At 35.2% G+C, this 23,870-nt stretch overlaps 2 protein-coding genes across 2 annotated transcripts in view; one reads left to right on the plus strand and one right to left on the minus strand.

Moving 5' to 3' along the window:
- LOC126851572 (heparan sulfate glucosamine 3-O-sulfotransferase 5) overlaps window positions 1–23,870 on the minus strand; it is a 35,491-nt gene that overhangs the window by 10,680 nt on the left and 941 nt on the right. Inside the window, exon 2 of the mRNA XM_050595674.1 lies at window positions 8,586–8,679. The gene's annotated coding sequence lies outside the window, so the exon portion shown is untranslated. The remainder of the gene's footprint in view (window positions 1–8,585; window positions 8,680–23,870) is intronic.
- On the plus strand, window positions 20,069–21,018 carry LOC126851586 (protein obstructor-E-like). Its single transcript, XM_050595701.1, has 2 exons — window positions 20,069–20,162; window positions 20,349–21,018. The coding sequence occupies exons 1-2, from the start codon at window positions 20,156–20,158 to the stop codon at window positions 20,843–20,845; spliced, it is 504 nt and encodes a 167-aa protein (XP_050451658.1). The 5' UTR covers window positions 20,069–20,155; the 3' UTR covers window positions 20,846–21,018.

Here is a 23,870-nt window from a genome sequence, read left to right on the forward strand (position 1 = left end):
TAAACGTTATCTCTTGAAAAATTCCTCGTAAACGCAAGTACGAAATTAAGCGCGAAACTGCATTTTCCAAGGCAAATAAAAGAGGAAGATGAGAGGTCCTTTAGAAAGGATTCGATTACCTTAACTGATTTTCGTTTGGAAGCTAACGAGAAACTTCTTAAGTTCAGCACGATTTCTGGAATCAGCAATACCACTCTCTTACCTCAATTCCCTCATCCTCTTTTTCTTTTATCAAGGACACTTGACATAGTTTCCGATTTCATCGAGTGTTCTTCATCGACACATTTCTGCCGTACAGCTCTAGGGACGGAGAGGTCAAATGTTCGCTATAGTTTCGACATATAAAGTGAACCTTGAACTTGTTCGATTCTTTTCCAACGTTGGAATTCTATAGTTACGTCACACGTTTTCTTTCCTCTCATTTATTCGGCCAAACTCCGCTAAAGTGTGGCCAAATCGGCAAATATAAACACGCAAACGTAAAGTAAAAAAAATTTTCATACTACTTTGTGCGCGGCTTATCTGGCAGTGGTAAAAATTTTTAATTTGCATATTCGCGGTTAAAGTATATAAAGCGAGAAAAAAGAATTATACTTGCGGGGGCGCTTAGCCCTCGCCGGCACGAATTTGAAGGTAGCGTGAACAAAGCTTCCCGGCCACAATTCGCATAATCGATGCTGCAAACCCGATTATGGTAATTTGCAGGGTTAGATACAGCTTGCGCGCTTTAAAACTTTGGAAAGCGAACCATTGTTGCAACTAGACTAACCTCGGTCTTTTCAAGGACGGGGACGCGCGTTCCGTTATCTCCGTGCATCCTTTGACCTTTTCCACCTTGTATATCTGTATAGCCATTTGGGTTATTTGGTATGTCCGACCGCATATATAAACAACGTATAAATAACGCCAATGCTAAAAGGATTGAAGAGAAATTTTTTCCTCGAACGTGGTTAGATCGTTACAATGTTTTTCTTTTCTTTTTTTTTTTTTTATTCTGTGCACATCCGGCTACGTAATAATTTACTTTACGTCAAATAAGAGAATGCTATTACATGGTTTCGCGTACGTTGATATCAGATAATTGTGGCGTTTGTGATCAATACGCTCTCGTGGTAGGATCTTTCGACATTTCGCTGCAAATTACATAATTATTCATAACACGAACGAGGTGTTAAGCATCCATTATATGCTTGACTAGAAAACCGATAGCGTTATCAATCATAAAAGTTTTTTCAAGATGTGACAGTCTCTCTTTCGATAACTACCGACATCGAGAATGTCCACAAAGCATATGTCTTTTAAATAGTGTATTTTTAATCAATTTAAATTCGCTTCTGTTTCTTCGCGATTGAAGTGAATTTATTTAATATTTAATTGTGTTTTTTTTCTTCCTTGTTTCATTAAATTTTTCAATAGTCGATGAAGTTTTCCGATGAAAAAATTAAAATTAAAGAATTCTCATTATTTATTCCGATGCGAAGGTCTGAAATAAGATGAGCGAAGAAAAGAAATCGGTTATGCATACTAATAACGCGATTACGTGGCAACGCTTGTGTTTGTATGTAAAAACAGGGATGATTAATAACCTCCGCAGGGAACGCGTTAATTGCCATCGACTAATAGCAATCGATAAAATGAAGATATATGCATGAACGAGAATCGCACTCGAGGATTCTTCACTGAAATATGTAAGCAGAAAGATGTCTTTGGTAATCGATCTCGTCGTGGAGATGAGATTATTCCAATCTCCTATTCTAAATCGCTTGAGGATTGGCTTTACCTTTTCGAGCGTAGGAGGTCAGGTCAGGGAATTGAGTGTCGGGCGCAGACCTCTTCGTGACGTATTCATTAATCGCGTTGCGTAGGAGAATCGTGTCGTACACGTGAGTGGAGTATCGTAGGCGTATACGAACGATCGCGGAGGGGAGAGGGAATGGAAGAGGGTAGTAAGCGTAAACGTAGTAACAGTGGCGGAGAGTGAATATCTACTCTCTGTGTTCTGTCCTGGCTTATTGCCGTCAGACTGATAGAGAGAGAGAGAGAGAGAGATAGAGAGGAAAAAGAGAGAGGGAGAGAAGGTGAGATAGAACGCGTGCGCATTCGCCACCGAGTACGGCCACTGAGTCAAGGTCCCACTGACTGGCGATCGACCTGACCTCGCTTTTATCCTTAAAACGAGTGACGGACGACGAGACATCGATCGGAGACACGCAAGTGCGTGGTAATCGTGTCCGACAAGCCGTTTGACATTTTTACAAACAGCTGACACAGCTTGTATCGCGATATACGTTCGTTCTCCCTCGAACTAAGCTCCCTCATCAATTTTCGAGATATCACGGAATATTCGACTACTCGTACGTAGTTTACATATCTTCAAAAAGGGTCCGCAAGCGAGAATAAATAAATTATATGTCCGCGTCTGTGCCGTGAATGAATGAGTTGGCGCGCTCGTCTCCGCGAGTAGTAAAAGTCCCGTATTGATCAGACGCGCGTGTGGCGTCGCCCACGCAAGGATAAGCCTGGGTGACACAAATTAGCCCAAATATTTCTGTAAATAACCCGGGTGTTCCGGGTTGTCCAGAACGCAGCGAACGGGCAGCGAAGTGGTTTGAATTAATGCGCTCCTTGCTCTATGAAGAATTCTTTCTTCTCCTCCGAATTCTTCCTTCGAGTTTTTTCATTTCGTCAGTTGAACTAGCCAAAGTAATTCGCAAATGAGAATTGTATCGAATCCTATTATCCGCTCGTCACGGACGATGTTTTGATTAATTGTGAGCGTTTCACTCATTCGAGAATTTGCACTACAACCGCGATAGAACGTTCTTTATCGCGAGGATTCTACAATAAGCGACGCAAAGCTACGTTATGAAATATACATTGATACCAAATAACGAATTTATCATTTTCGCGATACGACCGTGCTTCAAATACGTTCATGAATATTCACGGGAAAGAAAAAAGGAGCATGTATGCGCTGCTCAACTACGCGTTCGTTTCATTCGTTTATTCGCGTCATTTATATCCCCTCGCTTTAATTAATTTCTCATAATTTTCGAAAAAGAAAAAACGGAAACGAACAACGTAAACGGAAGTAAATATTCATTGCGGGTTAAAGCGAATAAAATCGCGGGTACAAAACGCCGAGGTCCATTTTCAGTAAATTCATTCGTCTGCCCCGACGTGTGTTTATGAATATCGCTAAAGAACTACACACACAATCGGGTCAAAAGTTCATGTGTCTGTCCAATGATGCGGTTGTAGCTTTATAATACGCGAGACATAATCAAATGATATCACGATCTCCGTGTAACTCGATATTAACAGGCCGAAATAGGTCGACATGCGTCATAAAAAGGACGCGGCTTTATTTAAACTACTAATAACTATCTATTTTATACCAAGCTCGTGCTCGGTAACCGAAGCGCTTTATTTTCGAAATTTAATGCACAGCAAGTTAGAGGTCGCGGTACATAATTCGCGGCACATTACGCCGATGCATTACAGCGCGATAAAACCTTAACATAAGCTGCATGCCTTCCTCGTGTAGCGAACTCGTGAGCGAACAGTTCGCGTTCTCCGATCACACGTGACATCTAGGGTTGCACATGCAAAAGACAAAACTCAAGACAAAACAATATTTGTAAAAATATTGTAGTGGTCTCGAAAATAAATTTTGTCTTGAACTTGAGAGAATTTTGATAACAAAAATCACATCTTATATTGTTTTGTCTCGATTTTATTAACAATTTTTATCTTATATTGAATAATTTAATTTATTGAATGTTTAAAATAATATTTAACAATAATTCTTATAATATAAAGTAATTTAAGATAATTATTATTCAACAAAAATTAAATAGGCAATAAAAGATCAGAGCATATAATATAGTGATTTTTTCTCATTTAATTTGTAGACAAATATTTTATTTTATTTTATTTTATTTTTAAACCAATAATCTTAACCATCTTAGTTTTGAAATTGTCTTGATAAAATTAAAAATTAATTAAAAATCTTGTCTTGATCTTATCTCGAATTTCGAGGCAAGATAAAACAATATCAAGATTAGTCTTGATGTCTCGTGTAACCCTAGTGACATCCACATCCTTCACACATCTTTTTTTCCTCTCTTTCTCTACCGTCTGATAATACGGTCTACCAAGTACAGGTGTTTGTAATCGAATGCCGTGAAACCCGAAATCGAATTGAAGGTCGGAAGACGCGTGGCGGAAGAAGGGTCGAACCTTATATCGTCGATTCCGTTTCGCGAAAAACGAACTTTATCGCTTCCTCTGAGAAATCGGCAAGACGGCATCATTAGTTTTATTATCGCGTTTTACGGTAAATGCGAGCTGAAGCTGTGTAAATTATCCAGCATACCATTTTACAGCTCAAAGAATTGCGCTCGATCGTAAAAAAAAAAAGAAATTTACGATGTTTTATTCGCAGGTGGATTATCTGGCCATCGTTAAATTGTAAAGGCGCCAGAAACCATTTACCACGTCCGTAAACATCATAAGCGATAGTAATCCTTTCCTATTTCCGATTTCAAACATCAGAGACGCGAAAATTGTTTTCAAGCTCATTTAGAAGCGTGGAAGTAATGCTTTTTACATTCCTTTCTCAAATAAGCAACATATTTGGAGCTCATATAGGATGAAAAGAACTTGTGGTTTGAAGCTCGTACGTGACCGAGTCGGCTAAATGTCACAATGTGATTGCCCAACTTTCGTTACGCTCGCGCTCTCGTGCGAATAATGTCGTTTCATGTGGATGCCACTCGACTGGACCCACTGCAAATACAGTCCCGTTCCCGATAGCATCCGCATTCGGATTTATTTTACCATCAGTTTCGCACACGGAAAGATAACGCAACCGGGGAAAAGGGAAAACGAGAAAATAGAAAGAGTTCGATGCGAGGGACAAAAGTTCTAGTCTGGAACAGATCCATTTCAAATTCTTTTCAAGATGGAACTTCTTGCGAAACAGGACACCGTATAGGATGCTCTTAAAATACAGCAGTATATTTCAGCCCGAATTTATTAATTTTTTTTTAAATTAGTGTAATTATAATAGAATACGAATTTTTTAATTAGTGTAATTATACAATAGAATACATTTGGAAGAATTAATTCAAACATTTTAGGAACACCCTATATACTCGCAATTTCCAAGAGGGGCGTATAACTAAAATTCCTTCAAACTTTTTTGCGTAGAGGTATCTGGAATACTTTTTAAAAACATAGTTAAGTTAAAGTAACTTGAAAACGCGAGACTCGGATATATCTTTAGAAAGACGTAATATAAGTTTATCAAAAGTTCATATAAAAATAACGATAAAGCGTATGAAAATGCATACTTTACGAGATACCGAGAACGAGCGTAAATACGATTATCGCGTCATTATCACTGGCTTGATATTATCCGCGTACAGTGGGGGACGTGAATTAAGTTAATTACCGGAGAGTACTTTCTCGTAGAGGTCCGCCGCCTCCCGCAGACCTTTTGCGCAGGTAAAAATGTGCGAAAGTAAAGCCGCTTTAAAAGTGAGTTAATACTTGAACAATCGCGGAAAGTTTTGTACAGGTTCGAAAGATGGGGAAGGGGGAGGAAAGGGGGACTCCGAAGTCGGATATCCAGTATACTTTACGTAGTTGCGCTTTAATCTATTCAGCCACCAGGCTCAACTTCTCCCGGACATTTTGCAACTTACTCGTTAATGTTGTTCCGCGGAAATCTACTCCTTGCGAGAATGGCTCGCAGACAGGACGCGTAATGGAAATAATCCATTCACTTAACTCGTTGCGAGAATGATTAGTTAATCATTAAAACCGCCTTAAATGGCCAAAAAGTGGATTACATGCACAATTGGAAAATTTTCTTGTTCAAAAAATATGCCGATTAAAATTTGTGTGTTTAATATTTAACACATTCATGTGTTAATTTAATATATTGCTGTTGTGATTAATTGAACTCAAATGTTAAATTATTAAAACAACTGAAAAAAGTGTCAAAATAATGCAATGCATATTTTTAATTTATATATTTTACAATAAATATCTTCTGTATTATTAGTGATAGGATTTATCTGTTAAAATTTACAAAAAAATTGTTGATTTTATTCTATAATAAAAGCGAAAATGACTATAGACCATCGATGACATTTTTTTCAAGTTAATTTTATCATTAAAAATATGTTGATTTTACACAAAATTTATTTTAAATTATTATTAAAATTATTAAAATTTGCAATCATTTTGTGTTAACATAGTATTAGCGTATCATCATTTAACATATCCATATTATGTTAAAATAACAAAAATTTATGTGGATTATTTAGAACATGCGATATATGTTAAACTTAAGTCAAACTTTCCAACTATGTAATAGCCTCATATTTTCTCATATTTCATCATATTTTCTCCTATTATAAAATATTTTATCCTGTAAAACATTATGATTTAACATTCTGTGAAGAGGTCGCGTAGAGATCGATAGATAGATAGCAAAGCGTGATAAAAGCGTAAGAGGGTATCTTATCTCAAGGGGAAACAGGATATGCAGTTAGAAGAACGCGTGGGTGAGTATCGGAAAAAAAGGAATAACATGATCGACGATTACAGGGTCAATCCGATAGGTCAACGAAACCACCCACGAATCACTCTGACAACTGATTCAAGCAATCGCCTTTATCGGAGCGATTATCCGAAAGGAAGACAGCGATATTTCCGAAACACGCGTACATGTCCGGTATGATCCTTGCCCGAGTGGCGTGTTAATTTTATAACGTCGACACTTGCGATTTCACGCATCATCTTTTTTTTTTTATCGTGACGCAATGACACGTGCTTCCCGCACCTATCCTGCATTTTACACGCCCACATGATTCTCTTATCTCATAATTTACGAGTTTAGCATCGACGAGATGTGTAAATGTTAAATTTATCACATCTACGCGCATCTACGATTAATGATAACGTTACGATTCTAAAAATTCGTATCGCGAATAAAAATATTTTTGCATATGTGGAGAAACGCGATGGAAAATTTCTTTGAAAATTCCTTCACGGAAATGTAGCGTGAGGAGCAACACTCAAAGTGTTTTCATGTGCCATTTGTCTCTTAAAAGGAATATATTAATGCTTTTCTTATTTCAGAAAATATTCCGCGTGCTCTTCCGCAGTCCTCTTATTTTTACGTTGAGGGAGACTCGAGTTCGCGCTACTAAAATATTCATGAAGTGACTCTCTCCCTCAAAACATCTAAAAAAAAAAAGAAGCAGTAATGCTGTCTCGTATTTAGCAATTGCTCGTCCGTTGTGACAAATTAAATAAACGTGAGCGTGAGATTCTGCCGAAGTAAAGCGGAAAAAGCTGTTAGCGCTTTATTTAAATAACAATTTCATTACAAACGCGTACACACAATCACACGATTTGATCGCGCCACACACATTACCGTTTTATCTATATTATTATCTAATGCAAATGAAAGACCTTTGTCCTTCGCAGATAACGATCGAGAGTACGCGTACAAATGCAACAATCCGAAATTAGATCAGGTACATACGCTTTCCTCTCTTATTGTACTTTACGTTCTCCGCTTCCGATAAGGAGATAGACTGAACTGTTCGATATCGTATCACGGAGTCTCCTTTATCCTCGAAAATGCCGATGTATACGTTGGAGGAACGTCCGGAATTCCCCGGAAACTATCCCCGAGCGAACCTATTTCTCTTACGCGCCTCTCGCTTAAATTCTCCCATACTTCACATTGTCGTGAATTTTCCAACTACGATGGCAATTTCCTCGGCGAAAAAATATGATCGCATATCGTTTAAAAAAGAACTCACCATCGAGTGAATAAACACGAAGGTTTAATTCAATTTTAATCGCGGATAAAAAATTTATTACCTCATAATTCCCAGCTTTTACGAAAGCTGAGTCAATTTGTTTCTTTATGGCTCGTGTAAAATCGTCTTAAATAAATAACGAGAGAAAAACTGGGACCGATGGTTGACGTATAAATTTTTATACCTAAGATAAAAACCTTTGCGAAACGGTCTCGCACTTTGTGTCTATAATTTTTTTTTTTTTCACTCTTTTTTATTAAGTAATTATCGCGTCAAACGAAAACAAGTTTAATACTTCCGTCGTGTCGACGGAAGTAATAAAACAAAAAATTTTGCATTAAATCGATATGTCGCATCGTAAGTCGTCTTTCACATGTTGAAGGCTCTCTGAATTATTCCTAAATCCACGTACCGTGCACTCGCGCGTGTGTGTATGTGTGTGTGTGTGTGTGTGTGTGTGTGGATATACATACATTTTATCCGTTCGCTCCTGTTTTTCCGAACGAATTCCGAATCCAAGAGCGCAACAGGGTAATCGCAATATTTGTCGAATATTTGTTTATTATGAAATAGCGAGCAGTTATTACCGTTGACAGGTTTTTTCGACGCGTAACTAATTCAATACACACGGCCTTTGTTTCTACGAGGTTAATACTTGATACATCATACGAATATTAAGGGATAAATTATTAAAACAAAAAAAAAAAACAAAACAAAACTTAATCGTATCAAATTTACCTTTTTGCGTCGCGTTTAGCTCCACAAATCCTCGGGGATCTATCAGAGATGGAGGTTCAAAATCCATACATGACGACGTCGAGGATGCGAAACTCTGTAACAATGAAAATTTACAGCATTAAATTTGCATATTTGTTGATCAAATCAGAACAGCTAATATTCAGCAAATATGTATAAATTATTATTCGACAGCGTACAAACGTATGAAAAATCTATCGAGAATGTAAATTAATTATCGTCATTTGTACACAAGCGAAGCTAATCGATAATGACGCACGCTTAATCAGCGCGCGCATAGTTTGTCGATCATCGAGTCTTCGGAATGAGATCAAGCTAGATAGGCAACAGTTTCAATTTCCTGTGATCGCCGGAATAGTCAGCTCTAGGATTCTGGTATCGTACGCGAAAACGGAACTAAAGATAAGTGAAATTCGATGATCGAAAGTCTCGTTATCGCGGGAATATTGACGGAATGTGTTAAATCAACTCTGTAGTTATTATGTCAAAACCGATGTATAATTTGGAATTAACAAAATGGAATATAATAATGTGTATGTATATGTGTATATGTGTGTATATAAACCTTAAAATTTTCCGATATTTCAATTTGAATTATCGCTACTCATGTTTTTCGAGATACGAGATAAGCGTCGATTCTTTTTATCGCCACTGTTTGATCATTGAGACTGCTCGAATCAAATCGATTCATTTCGAAGAAATGTAACAGAAAACATGTTTATCTAATGTATAAATGACGTAACGGGAAGAAAACTTTGCTTCTTTGCTTATATTTCTATGTCAAGAAAGAGAAATGTTATAACATCGTCCCGAGGAGCCTTTAAAAATGGAATCTTACAAATATTACAAACGCGTACTTCTTGTCTACCGACTGTCTAATTATAAGACAATCTTATGAGAAGAATATTTTCCAAGTTTGTTAGATAAATCGAATTTTCGAGAACGCATCAATTTAAGGAAAAGATTATCCGTTTCTCGATATATTTTAGTAAAATAAAACGTATAAAATGCATAGATCTCTAAATTAAGTCAAAATAAGAAAATATAAATAAGAAAATAAAAGAAAATATAATAAAAAAATATAAATAAGAAAATATAATAAGAAAATATAAGAAGAAAATTAAATTAAATTAAATTAAATTAAAATATTCTGCGGAAATTGATGTCGTGAGAGAATTACGTATATATACACCGTCGACGTTCTTTCACATTTCGGTACAAATCGCAAAATTGCAAATCTTTCTGGATCGACGAGTACAAGTTGCCGAGTTAACTAAAATGAGCACTAAGGAAAATAATGAGGTCGACGAGGTCGAGAAGGTGACGGAGAATGACAAGGCATCCGCGGACGCGAAACGCGATATCAAGGAAATCAAGAGGCCAGTAGAGGAGAAAAATAAAAAGACAAAAAATAGAAAAAAAGAGGAGAATGGAGATGAAGATAAAGAAGTAGAAGAGAAAGAGGAGAATGCTTAATGAAAGAAGGGGGAAAGTTATGTAACTAACAATAAGAAGGGAGACATTAGACACGTGCCATTTTCGGCAAACTCAGCAAATTTGCTCTCATATTGAGTGGTTGCTAACAATGTCGATCGTGCTCAATTCGTGTTATTGGATCCTCTCTCTTCCAACCTACAACTAAAAATTATCCCCTAACAAGAATTGCGGTGGCCTGACACAAATTAGATGCGAACGCAATTCTCTACTTGTTTTGGCTCTTCGCAATTTAGTCTAGCTGTCACCAATACTATTAGATTCAATACTAGATTCAATTAGGTTCAAATGTCAACTATATTCGTCGTGTGGATTCGAAGGCGTAATTCTACTATCCAGATTCTTAGTCTTTCGATCGTTCGTCCGTCTGATTCCCAAGACGAATCTATTGTTTTATCCGAACCACCTGACTAACTAGTATTTGCCGTCATCTGATTTTCTTCAGCGGGGTAATTTTCATATCAAAATTTATTTAAGATATAAAAAAAGATATTATATTTAAATGAAATTTATATTTAATTAATAATAATTTAAATTATATTTAATTTATATATAATTAATTATAATTATTTAAATTTAATTTGTAAAATAGATATTTAAAGATGATAATTTTTTTATTTAAAATCAATTTACATTCTTAGTTCGACGAATATCTCTCATCTTGTACATGTGATGTATTGAACTCTCCTCGAATTAAAATGTGTAACTGTGGTGTCTTCACAGAAACACGAATCTTCCAAGAGGTAGAGAATGAGTATATATATGACTAATATTGCTACTAATAATTATACATAGCATGTATAAAGTTATAGGATGAGAGACATTTTTTATTATTAACGATAATATTACGTAAACGTAATATTATGCGGAGAGATTGTTATGCTTTCGACTCTGGTATAGATAAGAAAGAGCATTGAACAGTTAATTTGCGAAATGTAAAAGCACAATCACTTTCTCTATTCATTTCAACCAACTATTTATGTATACATAAATAATAAATATCGAAATATTTTGTATCATTTCGATATTTGATTATAGGTACTTAATTTTTTTAGCTCTGGTTTTCCTCCGATCTCTAATTTTTTAAATTCACGAAGTTTCACTCTTACAAGTATATATGTAAGATACATATGTATGTGTTTATATGTATGTTAGACTAGTATACAAGATGAATGTTAGGTCGAGACTGTCGCCAAATCAATATAGCCTTGATATAATATTTCGTTACATCTGGCTCAAGTTAAACATAAACATTCTTTTTGTAATTTCTAACTTTTTTTTTATTCGACGTTTGCGTCAATAATCGAGAATTCAGATCTCAAAATCAAGCGAATGAAAATATATGTCGGAAAAATCGGAAGGGAAAAAGATCGTCTCGTCTTGTCCGAAGGAGCGCGCGAGCGAGCGAAGACGTTCTTACAATTTCCCAGTCGTTCCCGTTCGCGGTTTCGAGTCACGGCACGAGGAAAAACATTTTCCGAGCAAATTGGAACGGGGATAGAGGTCGGCGTCGGCGAGATGAAGGAATAGCGGCAAGTCTAGCGAAAAGCTGCCGAGAATTTTTCTGCTCGAAACGAGCTCTCGGTACAGTGGCTCGGTACGGGTGTCATTGTCTCGTAAATTTTTATCCTTTTTTTTAAAATATTAATTTCGCGGTTACTCACCCCTTATGTAGAAATAAAATTTCTCCATCGCTCACATACTCCGATAATTTTCTTTTATTCACACACGACTGCTTATCGTTAAATTTCCTGAAGTACAACAAACGCATATTTAATGTCACCCTCGATGCGTGATATCGCAAATTAGCATAAACATTACAATTGGCTCGTAACTCATCCAAGGATGACGCTCTTCCGATTCCCCGTTATCCTTGGATTCCATGATTAATTAATAAAGCCACGATTAATGTGTAATCGCTCGATTAGACCAATTGAAAATTAATGACTTCAATCATTGTCACACGCGAATTAATTGCCGCGTCACGGATACGTGGATAAAATTATTATATGTATCAGCGTAGTAGCGTGAAATGCGGATGGTTGTGGGAATTGATATTTTCCCGCGAATAAGATTATCAGGTCTCTCTCTCTCTCTCTCTCTCTCTGTCACATGTATATTGCGCGTATTCAGATAGAAAACGAAGTCTAAACAAAAGTTGCAGTTTTATACAGCAAATAATCGTATTACATATGTCCGAGCAGCTAGGCTAACATCGTTAGTTTGCGCGATATTTACCGAAACTCGTAACATATACGCTTCTCTGCGGATACGTCCGAAAAATATAAGAAAATATGAAAAAATACATTTTTCTTTGTATTCATAGAACGAGGAACGATGGCTCTCGGAATACGCTGTAATATAATGCTGTTATAAACATATTTGTGACAGCTTGAAGAAAGGAAAAAAATGTGTGACAAATTTAACGCGCACAGAGACAATTTTCACGTACGTAGGAGAAGAAAATTCTCGGGCTTTTATGTTATAAGTACGCGTAATACGCTCGTAGAAAATTGCCGCGAGCCCCCTTCGGCGATTCATAGTCCCGACGAATGACGTTAAAGCGCCCGGTTGGCGTGAAAATAATAGCGAAATAATCAGCTGGCGTGCCGGCATTGTTATAGAAACGGGCGTTGTCGCGGCGCATTATTTATAACCTGTTGAAAAACTTTCTTTCGTGGATTGACCGATAAATAATGAACGTCAACCGCGTCGCGCGCATAATCGCGTAATTATTGCATGCCGTCCAACTGCATGGACACCTATAATAAGACATCTGATCGCGTAACACGCGACTCTTTACGGAACAGCTGAGTCACACTTACACACTTTTTTTTTGTCGGCGATCACATGATTTTCTGTGCCCGAACCAAGCACGCGACGCGTTAGACTGTAGTCCGGAATTTTTTTTTTTTCTTTTCCCTCTCGACATTCTCCGGTATTTCTGTGTGCGAAATGTCCTACATAAAAGAAGGCCCGTCGATATCCTATTTTTTTTTTTTTTTCAATGGCTGTTTGCGTAGTAAGTCTCGAATTCACATATACGTCGGGCACGCGAGCGTGCTCGATCATTCGAGGGTGTAAAAAGAAATGGAAAAAAGGAGACGTAATATATATACATATACATAAAGGACCAAGAATTGGGTCTCGAATATCCGCGAACAGACGGACAGAACTATCGGCGGGACAGAAGCCGCTTCTGTGTTCGCCTCCAACTTCCACGTTATCACGACGAGGGAGTTTCTCGAAGAAAGCCGCGGGCAGTTTCTCCCTCATCCGACACACGAGAGATATCACGTCATATTTTACCTACAAATCCCACCCGTATCCTGATGTTTCACCGTATAACATCGGGACTTTTTTTCCTTCTTTCTACGTAGCAATGATTCCCGCCCGTTCGCACACGTAGGCACGTGCGTAGCCGCCGGCGGTTCTCTCTCTCTCTCTCTCTCTTTTGTGTGTTTCCTATTCTTTCCGGGTCGATTCTACGATCTACGGCAATATCGAGTTTAATGGATTAGATAAGAAGAAACTGCAACTCGATGCTTGTGTTTCCCATTCGCGTTGTATGCCTGCCTTAAACACGCAGTCGTGTTTCACCGCAAACAAACGTTCGCGCTCTTTATTCTACAGTTACGCAGTTTACGATGTTTCAGACTTCTTTGAGAGTTTTTTCAAAGAGAGAAAAAAAAAAAACACTCGAATAAATAAATCGCGAAGGATGAAATTTCGCGATCGCGCGAGACACGATGAAAATCATGATGTCAAAATGAGGCAACTTACTAATTGGATAATTAAATATGATGTTGCAATATATATATGTTCGCGTATATAAGTAGACACCCAAGACTATTAAGTATAAAGTCACGTGCAAAAGATAAATCGTGTACACAATGGAAGACAAATTGCACGGCATGTTAGCGTTGAATTATTCGTCATATCTTGAACCTTTACCATTGCAGCTCGCTGCAAATTATGTATACGCTTGTTGAATATCTACGAAATGGGCAAAAGCTTAATAAGGAGTTGATTCCGAGATGCTTCGGGGACTGCGAGTCTCTGTGCCGTTCTACTTAACGTAACTCTGCGGTGACGATGTTCGACATATTTATGTAACGAGAATCATCAAGAGTAGAATTCTCTCGTGCAAGATCGAGACAATCAGTTCGAGGCAAAAAGACAAAAAACGTATCGTGGTGCGAATAAAAAGAGATATTTGACATATTGACGCGAGCGAAGATAAGCAAGATAAAGAAAATAATAATTAGAAAGAACAAAAGGAGCAATTAAGGGATGTCAGAAACATATAATCAAATTTAAAAAAAAAAACCATGTAACATGCTTTTTAAAAATACTCTTCATTTATGTTGTTATGGTCTTAGCTAATTTTTAATGTTTATCTTACTTAATGATTATTCTACTAAAAAAAATTTTACTTTTCTGCATTGTTTATACCAATCACCATAAAAGGATGAAAAGAAAAGCGGAAAAAAGCTCTATCGTCGGTAACCGAAAAAACATTTTTTTGTATATATTTGAAACTGAATATTTCAAAACCTATGAAATGTACTACAATCATTTTGATTTTATTTAAAAGATATTTTAATTCCCTACAATTTTTATTTCGATGCTTCTTGTTAAAAAACGCATATTTTCCCTGATATTTGGAAAAATATATGAAATAACCGTGATTTCAGAGATTTATTTTAGGCACTAACTTTTTAAAGAAGCATTTTTCGACCCATGTTTATAAAGAACTTTTTGTTCTGAATTAAATTTCCTATAAAATCTCAAAGTGGCCAGAACATTTGGACGCTGTATTTAAGATAAAAAAAAAATTCAAAAATTATCTTCGATTTGTACAAATTTAAGCGCCTTATAAATCCGCTGATTACGAGTCGCGAATGTGCTACTTTCGAAACGATTATATGACGTAATATAATACAATAAAATAAATTCGGAAATTTCAAATACACGAGCGACTGTTTGTAGTCAATTCGACTTGCGCAGAAAAATTTTCAATGTTTCAATGAACATCAATCAGTTCAACATTCAATGAAAGTTCAACATTAAATATCAAAGACAAACTGTGATTTTAATTCGCCATTTGTCGGTGCGTTTTAGAGACGGTCAGGTGTTGTGCCATATATACGGGGAATGAATGCATCGCGTGTAAACGGCATTTGGAAAGTTCGTATGTGCCAGGAAGTTTCGTAAAATATCCGACAATTTAAACATATAGAAGCTAATGTATCGCATCGGGAGCTTTAACTCTGTAAAATATTGGTGCCGCGACATAAATCTCCATAAATAATTCAGGGCAATGGAAAATGCAAGTAACATTTTGCCGATAAATGTTTTTATCAGAGAAACCTTATTCCTATCCACCTATCAGAAATCTATTTACGGAGATTACTTGCATTTTTCAAGAGTACCGCTAGAAAATAAACCCTCCTAGAAATTGTTATCTTTGTCGAAATAAAATTAGGTCATTTTCGTTCAATGCGGGGTTTCTACTTGTTTCTTGACAAAAATTATGCTAAGCAGTGTATTATCACGGTTCACACGCGAAGCTCGCCAAAAGAGAGAAGTCACGACGGTGCAATAAAGTAATAAAGTAAAAAAAAATATCGTTGATAAAAGAAAACGAAGCGCAAAATGACACGATCAATAATCGCGTCGTAAAAAGACAATAAATGTATATTACGTAAAAAATATTCCAATTGATTATCATTAATAAAAGATTCAACACTCTTCTCTACGTTATATGTAATGTCATAAGCGTTCTTTGTGACTCGCATTTAATGTTGAACACGACATTGATTTAAAGCTATCGGACTCGCTTTGATTACCGCATAGAATCGAAATTATTGAATAAATGATGAATTATAGCCGCTTATCGTTATTAGATATTCGTTCATCATGTGAATCAAGAAATATAAAATTATATTTTTATTAATGTCTATAACCTATCATATATTTTTTAGTTTTATGTTTAACTTTTCATATTTACTAAATAGTTGAAGACGTCAAAATATCAAATAGTTATTCTAAATCATGATTAAGAAATACAAAATTTTATTTTTATTAATGTCTAACCTGTCATATATTTTTTAGCTTTTTATTAATATCTACCCTTCTTTTTTTAACTTTAATTTCTCACATCTGCTAAATGTTTGAAGACGTCAAAATATCAGATATTCTGAGCTGTGATGCAATTTAGACATAATACGAAAATGGCTAATTCAAAAATTGAATACATTAATAATGTAATAATCTACAGCAATAATGGCATTATGTGGTACAAAATTACTCTCCATTGATAAAGCATTCTCGATCCGTTATCGGATTCGAGCTTTTTCCTTTGAACATATAATAAACTTAAGAGCGATGGAGGTGAAATTTTTTTCTCTGGTTAAGCAGCTGTTCTACCTTCGTCATTAAAGTTACGATTCATCATCATTCTATATACGTTGAAAATGTTTATCATACCGCAAGAGAAAAATCCAGAACTAAAAAGGACAGGGCGAAGAGAGAAAGAAAAAGGGAGAACGCACAGTGCGTTAAAAATTGATTCTGGTAGCTGAATCACGATGTGCTTGCGCGACGTGCGCCGCTTTACGATTCGCAAGGCGCGTCCCAACTTGCGGCTGCTATGCGGAAATTGCTGGTAACGAAGCAAGAAACGTACTACACTGCGAGAGACGGTATCTTATTATGAGGAAAATAGGACACGCTACACGCAACGCTCCTAAAAGGCTGCGGTACTATATTCTGACTGCGAGATAGCTAGCGGCATTTTTCCCAGTTATTCTCTAATTGATCAACGAGAGACTTTTAATATCCTTATCGTAAATGTACCATTTCGCAGAAATTCGCTATTTCGCACCTGTCCTTGGTCTACAGCTCTTAATCCTCTAGCTACGTAGGTTGCGTATGTGTGAGGCTTCTTAAAAGACACGCAGTAATTGTCAAATTTTTAAGTGGTGCTTAAAATGTTAATTTTATTATCCGCGCTTACCGTTGTTCTTAAATTGCCATTTATCATTCTTTCATATTAAGATATAACGGGTTGCACACCAAATTCTTAAAAGGTTCATTTTATTTTATTTAGAGTGTACGATAAACAATAACTTAGTTTTGCTCGCCAGTTAAGGATATTTCACACTATTAGAGTTGACTGGACAAAATTTCACTCAAACTTTTCGATGTGAAATCACATAAAAATGTATTTTTCTAGTGAGCGCATAAAATGAATTTCTCTTTGATGAAACGTTGAAAATTAAGATGAGTTCGCGTCAGGACATAAAGTCGTATCGAAAAGGCGGACAAATTTTTTGCGAATTATATGGTGCGGCATCTCGCAAAAGGCTTTGCTAAGAAATCGAAGGATTTACCGCGTTTCCGACCGACCTGGATGTCGTTCACTTCAACGGACACCGTCGTGTACGGTGAACAGAAAAAGAACGCGCTTCGGCACAAGACTGGTCAGGACTTTTTACGGGTCAGAGTTCAAGAAGAATCGAAAGTACAATTTTCCGATAGTAGTATTCTACTATCGTTGAATTTAAATATTTTAAGAATTTTTTCTCGAGAAAAAAGGAATGTAAAGTATATGTTCTGTCAAAATAATTCTGTCAAAATAATTCTGTCCAAATAGTTCTGTCAAAATAGTTCTGTCAAAATAGTTCTGTCAAAATAGTTCTGTCAAAATAGTTCTCTCAAAATTTTTGTGAAACGTCAGTGTTGAAATTATACGCGATATTTCGAAGATTAAATAAATAGTAAGACAGATTTATTGTATTTTTAATGCGCTAATAAACTGCTAATGATGTATTAAATATTTAATGCATGAAGAATAATTATTGGATGAGAACAACAAATACTTGAGTTTCGTAATACAAGTCCAGGAAATTCCAGATTATTCTGTCATCAATAAATTACGGAGGAAGGAACAGAGTACAGCGATATAAATTGCAAAGTTTTTCGCGAAACTTGAGAGTGCTTTAATCAAGATTGTCAAAATAGATGATTGATACAATTCCTCGCACTGCCCGTTAAAGTTGTCAAACGCGTTTTTATTAACGTTCAATATTGTTTACTATTTCATTTACAATTTTTTTACTGCAATAAAAATCAAAATAACATTCTCTTTTTCATGTGTTGCAATTATTAAATATTATTTAAATGATTTGTGTATATATGTATATATATATATATATATATATATATATTTATTAAAACATTCTTTCCTTACTTTCCTTCCGGCTTTGGAAAAAGAAGAAAGTGTAAAAGCCCTGTCTTATAACTTTGAGCACACTGCATTTACACGCACGCTTTTAGTACTCGAAGATCACTAGAAGGTCTCCGCGTTCGATCGGAACAAAGTTTACTTTTATATCGTCATCATGATCGCATATCACGTACTGGTAACTTCGAGGCTGATGCTTTCGAAAAAGCTTCGTCCAAAGTTTAAATATTCCCTGATACTTGGTGACTCATCTTTTCTCTCTTTCTCTCTTCGTCCCTTTAAACTCTTTAAAACCTTACCCTCCCGCCTTCCCGCTCCTCCCCCTTCATGACCACCCATCTTACAAATGACGCGAACGTCCAACGTATATGATGACATTGTGAGAGCTCGGAAAAAGCATTAACCTCCTTTTTCGACTTTTGTTTCAAGAGAGCTCTTTCGCATATTTTCGAGCGAATTTATCGATCTTACTATCAGCCGATGAAAAATTTAGTAACATGCGACGTAATCGAAAAAGGGAGAATATTTTCGATAAGGAATCGTTGTTAATAAACCCTCCAAGAGCCATAGGTTCGAAATTCCGGAAATTTCTATTCTTTCAGGAAGGAAAAAGAATGATACCGCTGGAATTATCGATGTCGTGTTTGCAATTCTCTTACGACAATAGCTCATGCAATGCGGGATTTAAACGAAGATCGATATCCGAGTGAATCGATTGTTCAGTTTGTTTCACAGAAACGAGATTGCGAAAGGAATACGTCGAATAAGAAATGCGTGTTCTTAGTTTTATATAATCTTCTTTCGACGAAATAAATTTCTTCTACTCTCGCATCATACAAATTTAATAATTTTCATAACTAGCAGTCAGTATATCACAATTCTTCGCAAGATAATATAGAGAATTATAGATATGGAAATTTTCACATGCAAATACCGCGTAGTTTAGTTTAACAACCGTGCTCGTAGAATAATAAAGTGCACTCGCGTAATGCAAATTCGTTGAAATAATAATAGGCTAATAAAATAACAAATAATGGATAGACATTTAATAGAAATGCGAATGCAATTTACTTCTGTGTTTGACGACATTAATTTGTAATTCGATTGCGCAAATTGTGTATATTTTTACCGATCATCGCTAAAAATATAACGATTTTTATCTATCAACAAGCTGTAGCGATAGCAATTTTTCAACGTTGTATTGCTCTTAAAATCACAAATGTATGAAAAGGAAAAAGTACACATTCATGCGTGAATAATTCTCCGGACAGTACGACACGGCAACTGCTGTAATTTCCACCGGTACGGAGCTCGAACAGTAAACTAGTTTACATGATTTGTGGGACGATACTCTAATAGCATGGCAGCTCGACACGCGGACTCGTGGTATCTGGTAAAATACCAACTGTTAATTAATGCTTCCGCGTGATGGCGAGAGACGAGCACAAAGACAGCGGTAAGAAGCGGTCCCCTCGCGTCAAAGATCAAACGAACACATCCGTCGCGATTTCCGATTATTTTCTCGTATCAATTTCACGTGAATTCCAATAATCAATTGTCCGATTATATTTATTAAAAAATATTTAATCATAATGATAAAACACTTGTGGCAAACATTTTTCTAGTTATCTTCTCTAGAATCTTCTCGGAAGATAAAAAGAGATGTACAATATAGATAATCGTGTTTCGCGATAAGATGATGCGTATTTATAGAGTTAATTCGCCCGACTTTAGTCAGTCACACATTTAAACAGATCGACTAACGAACGAGACATTTTCTTCTCCTCAGATACGGATTGAATAGACGATGAAAGGTAATTGTTGAAATACTTAAGATATTTTCATAATAAGCTATTAAAAAGAGATAAGCGATCGAGACACTAATATTATACTTCGCAAAATCTTTTTTATTAAAATTAAAATTTATATTAATTGATACACTCCCCATTGAATTACGATGATATCATTGATGTGCTTGACCTAATTTTCGTTTGATATAGCAATGCACGTAATACACGTAATCGCCATCGTCTTCGTGGCATCTTGGTACATCGTTATCGCAAACGAGGGTTTCGATAAATCTCAATCTATTTGGGATAATAAAATTCCCACAAAATGTCCAAGTCGGGACACAAATGACACAGTTCATCTGGCGCATGAAACCGATTGCACAAAGTTCTACAAGTGTTCTTGGGGTATAAAATATTTGTTTGATTGTCGTTATATAAACAACGAGGGAAAAGAGATAATTTTGCATTTCAATAAATGGACACAGAATTGTGACTGGCCGTGGGAGGCCGGTTGTACCGAGTGTCCCGGAAATGAGAAGGATGGCTATCCATCGATTAAGTTATCTTATGAAATCAACAACACTTGCAGTGAATACTATCAATGCGTAAATGGTGAGAAGCAACTACATTATTGCTCCAGTGGACTTTGCTTCAGCGCCACATGCCAGAATTGTGTTCGAAACCGGACGGGTGGAAATTGCGTTTAATTATTATAAAGAACAAAAGAAACTTTATCAAGACATATGTCCGCACGGCATACTTGTTTCCTTCATTTTAAGTAAATAACAATTCAGAAATCTTTCCGATTAATACGAGAAAATTTTAATTTTAATTTTAATTGTAGAATGAAAGAAGAATAAAAACTAAAAAAAATTGTGAATTTACTTGCGTTACCCGATTATATTATATTATATAAGAATTTCATGACATAAACGCTCCTTTGCTTTTTAAAAATTAATTTAAAAAATATGAGAGAAACTTTAAAATTTTAATTCCTAATAATATATTCCTGAAATTTTATTTGTGTTCCTCATTTGAAAATACTTTTATCACTTAGTCAATCGAAAATCACCGTGTAAACGATAATTCAAAAATCTTTCGAACGCGATTTCGCTAAATATTACAAGTGTTAAGATAAAGAAAAGATTACTCAGTGGAATATAATATGGCGATCTTTATCCAGTAATGAGATTAAAAAAACACAGATTACATGGACGATTGCAAGTTACTTTTGAAAACGAATACTGGTGATTTTCGCATCCCGCGATTTTATCAGCCGCGTCGCGAGTTTAACTTCCCATCATATTTTCGAACGTAAAAATTTAGCACGCAAGTTTCAATTGGTACGAGAAAATTAATTTTGACTGCAGAATAATGAAAGAACAAAAACTAAAAAAATTTGCTGCTGCTATTCAGTTACTAAGAATTTCATAACATAAACGCTCCTTTTCTTTTTAAAAGTTAATTTAAAGGATATGAGAAAAATTTTTAAATTTTAATTTCTACATTCTTGAAATTAGATTTCTGTACCTTATTTGAAAATACCGTTTATCACTTAAAGTCAATCGAAATTCACTGTGTAAATGATAATTCGAAATCTTTCGAACGCGATTACGTCAAATGTTACGAGTGTCAAGATAAAGAAAGAATTATTCACTGAAGTATAATATGGCGATCTTTATCTAACAATCAAATTAAAAAATGCAGGATACATAAATGATTGCAATTTATTTTGAGAATAATAAAGAACGAATGATGATTTGCTTTTTGCATACCGCGATGATTATATCAGCCGCGTCGCGAGATTAAATCGAAAAGTAACTTTCCATTTCATTTTCGGGCGTAAAAATGTAACACGCAAATTTCGATTGATATGAGAAAATTCATTTTGATTATAGAATAATGGAAGAATAAAAACTAAAAACATTTGTAGAATTACTTGCTGCTACTCGATTTACTATATAAGAATTTCATAACATAAATGCTCCGTTGCTTTTTAAAAATTAATTTAAAGGATATGAGAAAAACTTTAAAATTTTAATTCCTAATAGTACATTTTTGTAATTAGATTTCTGTTTCTTATTTGAAAATACTGTTTACCACTTAAAGTCAATCGGAAATCATTGTATAAATGATAATTCGAAAATCTTTCGAATGCGATTGCGTCAAATATTACGAGTGTCAAGATAAAGAAAGGATTATTAACTAAAATATAATATGGCGATTTTTATTTAACAATAAGATTAAAAAACATAGAATATATATTCTAATAATATACTGACGGAAATTGAGATCCCAATACCAAAAAGGAGTTATGCTGGATGAGTGAAAATTACACGACATGTTTGTTTACAAGTATTAAGTATTTTCTTTTATTTTTTATTTTTTTATTTTCTTATTATATTTATTATATATATATATATATATATATATATATATATATATATATACATAAAAGATGTGTGTGTGTGTGTGTGTGTGTGTGTAAAAAATAAGAAAATGAAAAAATAAAAAAAATGTAATAAAAAATAAATACTTATGTAAATAAACATTCTTTATAATTTTCATTCATTCAGCATGATCAGCATCCTTTTTGGTGTTGGAATTTCAATTTTCGTTAGTATATATTTTTAAATTAGATTTCTGTTCTTCATTTTCAAAATACTGTTCACTACTTATTATTAGAGTTAATCGGAAGGAATTTATTGAACGTCGCACGCGTGCAACAGTTTGTATCGAGCAAATAATGACTTCTAGATGAAGGAATCAAACTAGATAATTAAAATTGATGTTGTAAGATTACGTACGCTTGTTCCGCTTGGCATTTGGACACTTGCCATCGACCTGCTGCAACGACACTTCGCAACTTGTCGCGAAATAGGAGCAACGCGAAAATAAATTGAATAAAACCTTTCGGCGCGCACGCGATGTATTATTATATAATTTGTGTGTTACATCATTTAACTTATTCAACTCGTGATTAATTCCCGAGTGTAGAAACATTTTAAAATTCCATATTGTAAATCTTACACATAACAATAGATAAAAAAAGATAGAGAAATATTATATTAGAGAAAAGAAAGAAAATAATACAATTCATGTATGATGTCGTTTAATTTATTTAACTCGCGATTAATCTCGAGTGTGAAAATTCTTTTGTAAATCTTATACATAACAATGTGTTAAAAAAAAAAAAAATAAAAAATATTATTATTATTAAATAGAAAAAAAAGAAGATAATTGTACATCGTAAAGAATGATAAGATAGATTAAAAAAAAATAGAAAAATATTATCAGAAATATTATAAAAAAGAAGGTAGTTACTCGACATTGCAAAGAACAATAAACTTTTTAAATTTCAAATTTCTAATTGTATAAAATCACATGTGTGTGCGTGTTTAAAATATATAATATATTGTCGTCAATTTTCTCATTATTTTACTCACATACGGCAAAATGACCGTCTGTCTATGCGAGAAACGATATTTTGCGTGGCTAGAGATTAATGATTGTTAGTAGTAGAAACGTTCCCTTGTAACTACAGCAGTAGACGACGGAGCGTCGAGTCAGACACGACGCTCGGTGGGGGGCGACGGTTAAATAGCTTCGCTAACGGGCTTTGCGTGATAACGGACAAACGGAAAGAATTTAATTGCAAACATATACATAGTTAATAATACTCATTAACCGAAGAATTCTTGCGTTCTCTCGCTCCGAGTAAACTTTTCAGAT

This window comes from Cataglyphis hispanica, chromosome 8, assembly GCF_021464435.1.
Source record: "Cataglyphis hispanica isolate Lineage 1 chromosome 8, ULB_Chis1_1.0, whole genome shotgun sequence".
Taxonomy (NCBI): domain Eukaryota; kingdom Metazoa; phylum Arthropoda; class Insecta; order Hymenoptera; family Formicidae; genus Cataglyphis; species Cataglyphis hispanica.